The sequence below is a fragment of the Clarias gariepinus genome, chromosome 27 (genome assembly GCF_024256425.1).
Source record: "Clarias gariepinus isolate MV-2021 ecotype Netherlands chromosome 27, CGAR_prim_01v2, whole genome shotgun sequence".
Classification (NCBI taxonomy): Eukaryota; Metazoa; Chordata; class Actinopteri; order Siluriformes; family Clariidae; genus Clarias; species Clarias gariepinus.
Window position 1 is genome coordinate 999,673 of NC_071126.1, and position 6,498 is coordinate 1,006,170.

Sequence of the window (6,498 nt, forward strand, 5' to 3'; positions counted from 1 at the left end):
GGCATGGCTGCTTCTGGAACATTCTCAATGATTTTTATTGATGAACGAACTTATGATGGAGCAACAGAAAAAAATCTGAAGTATACAGAAACATTCTGTCTGACAATTTACAGAGAAATGCATCTAACTTGACTTGGAGGAAATTCATCATGCAGCAAAGCAAAAACTCAAAACACACTGCAACACAACTAAGAACGATCACCAGACCTTAAGCCTATTGACCATGTTATGTAAAAACAGTGCAAATGTGTTCTAAAATGTACAGTATAATGTTTATAGTCCACAGTATAACTTGGTAATGGTAAAAATCACAAAATGGGACTTTCAAATTTACAAACACAAAATGCCCTGAATTTGCAATAATTTTTTTTAAAGCTTTTGACCAATAATAATAATAATAATAATAATAATAATGTCCTGCAGAAACCATTACAGCACAGACTAAAATATCTCAACGAGTAAAAATGTCTTGTATATGAGCAATTTATCCATATTCTTCTAATGAGATAATTATACACTAAATATATTATATATATTTATTCCAGCTGTTATTTTTTTTTGGCCTTTAACTCATTTCAACCTTTACATTTTCTTCTTTTTTTTAGTTAATAATTTAGCATTTTTAAAGAAATTACCATTGAAAATGATTACATTTATGAAGGTTAATGCTAGAATTCATAGGGTGTTTTTTGTTTGTTTATTGTTGTGTAGTAAATGATAGATTATAGAAAGCCCTCTTTTAACCATTGAGGAGATTGTTTTGACGATCCATGTGGACATACGGCTAACTCATGATATGTACTGATAATGAGCTAACAAGTAGCTAAAAGTGGTTTCACTCTTTTATTTCGGATGCAGTAACTGTGATAGTAGCAAGTATTGGACATGCCACTATACTCATGTCCGTTCGCTATTATTGTCATTACTGTTTATCCATACTATTAAGCGTGTACTGTGTGGTTTGGCACACAATCAATTTAACGGTAAGATATGTGAAATGGCGTAGAAAAAGTAATACCCATGGTAGACTGCAATACAATTTTTCTACCCAAAAGAGAGAAATACAAAAGTCATGCATGTTGTAGTTTTAAATGCTTTTATGACGCCAGCTCAAATCCTTTATCAACATCTGTCCAGATGACTGAAGGCTAAAATGCACAATGACGTAAAAAAAAAAAAAGCCCCAGGCCAGATATAAGAAAATTTTGCGCATTAGTAATTCATACACATTCACATCTCATACATCAAACTTAAATAGTTCTTTTGATTGTGTAAAGCTGCTTTGCAACAATGTCACTTGTTAAAAAGCGCTATACGAATAAAATTGAATTAAATTGAATTAAATTGAATTAAATTGAATTGAATAAACTATTCATGCTTACCTTCACATACAGCTGCTGGAACTCCTCGAGGTTGAGGCGGCCGCTGGGGCAGTCCTTTAGGAAGCCTTTGTACCACTGCTTTAGCTCATGCTCATTAAACTCTGTGTTCTTTACCAGGTCATCCAGCACCTCAGGGGTCAGCTTGCTGTTCTGTTTCCCCATGGTGTCTCTGTAAGAGCCAAAGAAGGATAAACAGATCTACAGTACATCTGTCCACATTTTATGAAAATTACTCAACTGGACAGTCAAGCAACTGATGTAGAAAAGATAGGGGAAATTAAAAAAAAAAAATACAGTTAAAGTTGAAAAAAAATCTCTCTCTCTCCCTCTCTCTCTCTATATATATATATATATATATATATATATATATATATATGCCTTGCACCTCCAGGGTCCAGGATTGATTTCTACCTTGGATCTGCGCGTATGGAGAATGAAGTTCTATGTGCATGTTCTCTGTTTATTGTTATTGTGTACATGCATGTCCCTATGTTAATATGCATAGTTTCATGCATGCACACTATCATCTGTAAATAATTTAAAAATACAAGATGCCAAACAAGTCAAACTGCCTCAAAAATAATAAAATTAAAAGACATTTGAGTTCCATTTAAAATCCTGATCTTGATATATTGTGTATTATGATATCTTAAAAATAAATAGAGCAGTCAGTAGGTATGTTTGTGTGTTTAATCAGACAAGAGCCCTTTTTGACATGACCAGACTGAGCAATCAATTGTGATGCGCAAATTACAATACCTAATATGACCACCAATACTGCATACAGTGTATTCTCTTGAACACACACAGCATATTTCATGGGCTGAGAAAAAGACTTGCATAACTTGCATAACAAAAAGAGAAAGGATAATAAAGAGTTTTCCAAAAAACTCTATGGAGGTTTGATGGAATAGCAGGGCAAATATCACAGAGAAAAAAAACATCATATTCGCCTTGAATTTAAATCCAGTCCAATCCCCATGTTTACTGCTATTTTCCCCACTGCGCCTGTTCATTTTAAGGGTGATGCTATTTCTATTAGCATGTGACTTAATCTCCACACAAATAAAGGACTAAACAGTTCATGTGTTTTCCCAGTGTCAAGGTAGGTGAAAAATAGAATTTGCATCCCACTTCAGATCTCCCACGCTGTCCGGCTCTAGGGGCCGTAAGCCATGGTCAGAGGTCATGGCTAAAGAACACAAAAAATCCTATGTAGCATCATGATGACAAAATGGCTCCAGATCAAACAAGGACCTGGGGAAATACTTGAAATATTTTTCCTTACATCCACCAGTTGCCCTGAATGTTTTTATGTGACACAGCAGATGTCACTGTGGGATATTTACAATGCCCTAATGGACCCTGTATGCATGATGTGCTAAGGACATTAAATACAGTTATACTGTTAACACTATATACTAAAGTATAATTACTAGGTTTGGTATATTTATAAAACTCTGTTACATATAGAATTGTATGGTTATCCTTAAAAAAAAAGAAATTTCATACAGCTAGACCAATTCAGTAAAAACACCATGCAATTATGTTCTAAAACAAAACTAAGATGTCATTTTGACTGGATTCCTCTCATGTAATGAACGAAAAAAGATCTACTGTAATTGAATCTAACCTAATATAAATAATTAATTAAAAAAAAACTACAGTATCATGTGTTATTCAGGAAAAATTTAAATATTCTTACAGAAATTTGATGTTTGATGTTTAGTTTATGATCTTCATTGATTATGTGTTGAGAAGTAAAATTGAGCATGAGAGTCATAAACCATCAACTATCACCTCCTGAGTATTTTTGATTTAGTCTATCACTGTTGTAAATATAAATATAAATATGCTTCAACAACAATCCCCAAAGAGAGAAGCTTTTTTCCTATAACTAGCACAAGCAGCCCAGGTTGAATCGATCTGAATGAATGATTTGGGCTTTTCAGGCAATGCTGCTTTGATGCAGCTACATTGAATTGATCTTTTTCAGTTATACAGAGAGAAAAACAAGCTGCTATTGAGGGCAGAGCAGATCACATGTACAGCTCGAGTCCTGTCAACATTCACAACTGGATCGTGACTGACAATTGTACATGAGCAGTACATTCATTATCTTATTAGCACTTTAGAAACAATAATCACAATCATTATTATTCACACAACACTCATGGTGTTTATTGGATATCAGGTTTGTTAAATGGTAAAATGCTGATCAGTTCTTAGGGGGTCAGGACAACATTATTATGTGAAACTATCAGTACACATAATAGGCACATAAAACCCACCCTACCTACAGCATGTGCTACATACTGTAGTACATTAATAATTGCAATGTCAATTGGAAACATTGCAATTATTAATGTACTACAGTATGTAGTCCTGATCTATAAATTTTGTTTAATACATTGCATAATTACTTCATCTCTACGTATAATTGTGATAACTCAAGATCCAAATGAGTCTAAATTATATGCCTTAATCAAGATGATTATATGATAGAAATGAAAAAGTGTCTGCTTTCCTTAAAAAAATTGATGCATTGTATATATGTTGCGATTTTCTTTCTTGCATGATTCATAATTTCTCCTCTTTTTCTGCCATGATGCTGAAAGTCTAAATTCGCTGCCATGATCATGATTTCAATGTGGCCAACATTCACCAGACGACATACAACCCACTGAGATCTTCAGTCCATCCCTGACACCCAGCTGTGCCAGCTCACTGCAGAGGAACTTTGTCTCGCATTAGGGCATCACCCTGGACTCCCATCCCTCGCACAGCACACTGATAAAGTGCTTAATAATACAAATAGGAGGAATGAAATGGCCTTTTCATGAGCAAAACATTAGTAAATACCTAAAGGGTCCATTTACAGTAGTTATCAGTAGCCCGATGATTTATAATCACTGGAGGAAAAATGCCTGCAAACAAGACCTGACTTGGCTGGTTTAGATCTCTGTAGGATGAGGCACAGAAATAGTTTGTTATCACCGAAACTGCTTGAAGGTTGATGATTGAACGCACGCGCTCGGGTATACACTGCAGGTGCACGATTTATTATTAAAAAATAAATAAATAAATAAAGACTTACCTTTTCCAGTGAGTTGCAGGAGAGCCTGTCTGTTTTCTGTCTGCTTCGGGGTGAGGGCACACGGGTGTCTTCCAGGCGAGAAGTCGCGCAATAAACCCGGGAACCGAAGAGGAGAGAACCTTCAGTGCGCGCCGCCGCAGAGTGAGTGACGCTGGAAGAGAAACGGACGGGCACGAGCGCTCTCTCTCGCGCGCGCGCGCGCGCTCTCTCGCTCCCGCTCTCACTCTGCACGCATCTGATGTGCAACTCGAATAAAAAATTAACCAATACACCACTGTAAATACGTAAATAGTAATATGACCAAAAGTATGCACACCTGATCAACACATCCACATGTGCCTGTTAAACATCCTACTCCAGATCTACTCTCTCTCTCTCTCTCTCTCTCTCTCGGCTGTTGTAATAAATCTACTCAACTGGGAAGTCTTTTCGTTTCAGCTACAGTACAACAGCAGTAGTAAGGTCATGCACTAATGTCGCTCCAGAGGGTGTTTCCTGGGGCTCAGATAAAGGCTCAGTGCAGCGCTTGAGTTCTTCCATGCCTTCATGGAGCTGGCTTTGTGCACAGTCATGCTGGAGCAGGTTCATGCCTCTGTAATGCTACAGCATGTGATTTGGGGAAGGACCACATGTGTTACATGTTACGTGAGTTACTGATTAGACGGTTGGTGGTTCGTGCCCCGGCTCTGCCAGGTTGCCGCTTTTGGGCCCTTAACCCAGTCTGCTCAGGGGCACCGCATAATGCCTGACCCTGCGCTCTGACCCAAGTCTATTATGAAAGCTGGGATATGTGAAAAATAAAGAATTTTACTTTGCATTTATGTATGTGAAGAATTGAACTTAACTTAGGCAGGTGTCCACATACTTTTGGCCATATAATGTTATTCCAGACTGAGAAATCCAGCTTGGTCTGAGTAGCTACCAGCTGACAAAACATACGCCAAACTGGTGAAGCTGGAAACACTTTCTCATTTTCTGCCACTGGTGAAACATCACACGTAATTATAGGATTAAATCAAAAACATTAAACGATTAGCTTAATCAAGTCTGGGAAAGCTGGAAAAAGCTTACGATTTGCAGAGGTGGAATGAGCAATACATTTTTGTACTCAAGTACAAGTACTGTTACTTTGTTTTACTGAAATACAAGTAAAGTTACTTTTATTAAAAGTACCTCATTAAAAATTTACTCAGAATAAAAGTTATTAAGTTACTTTTTTAACAAGGGGGGGGGGGGGGGGGGCGGATGGGGGATTCCAGTGTAGTTCAAAAAAGACAAGCCGATATAAATCTTAAACTAGTTGTTTTTTAATTGAAGGAACATCTTTGCATAATAAGCTGTTGCCTTTCTGAAGGGGGTTTCGGGGGTGAGCAGCACACCTGAGCTCTTACTTTGTTCTCTCCTACCATGCACACACCTCCGCAGCGCACACACTGAGAGAGGGACGGCAACTCTTAAAAGGACAACATACAACATCCGGAAGGCACATTACTTTTTCCACATCTTGTTATGTCACATGTCACAGCCTTATTCTAAAAAGGACTAAAGTCATTTTTTTCACAACACCCGATAATGACAACATAAAAAAGTTTACTTGAGATTTTTGCAAATTTATTAAAAATAAAATAAAAAGTGAGAAAGCACATGTACATATGTATTCACAGCGTTTACAAAATTGAGCTCAGGCCCAACCTGTTCCCCCTGATCATCCTGTTTCCCTTGATCATGTAATTCATTACTTTGATGATTTAATTGCACCTTTTTTCATATGTGGGAAAAGAAACAGTATCATAATTGTTCATATCACTTCTTCACATCATCTGTCAAAAGGGGTACACTAAGAAAAAAAATCTTATCTAGTAAAAATAAATATTTAAATGATTTTAAACATTTACTAACGTCATGCTTAAGGGCCTTGTTAATTAATTTTGTTAGTTAAAATTTTATTTTTGGAAAAATAAGTCAAATTATTCATCAATGACATAAGAAAGCTTGAAATCAATACAAGAAAATATCTAG

The 6,498-nt window shown here is 36.5% G+C and overlaps 1 protein-coding gene across 3 annotated transcripts in view; it reads right to left on the reverse strand.

Annotated features, from left to right (window-relative positions):
* vsnl1a (visinin-like 1a) overlaps positions 1-4,607 on the reverse strand; it is an 84,420-nt gene extending 79,813 nt beyond the window's left edge. For all 3 annotated transcript variants that reach the window (XM_053489359.1, XM_053489358.1, XM_053489357.1), the window contains exons 1-2: positions 4,480-4,607; positions 1,383-1,551 (exon numbers count right to left, since the gene is read on the reverse strand). In XM_053489359.1, coding sequence (XP_053345334.1) covers positions 1,383-1,544 — 162 coding nt within the window. In that variant the 5' untranslated portion in view covers positions 1,545-1,551; positions 4,480-4,607. The remainder of the gene's footprint in view (positions 1-1,382; positions 1,552-4,479) is intronic.
* Positions 4,608-6,498: the final 1,891 nt, after the last annotated feature.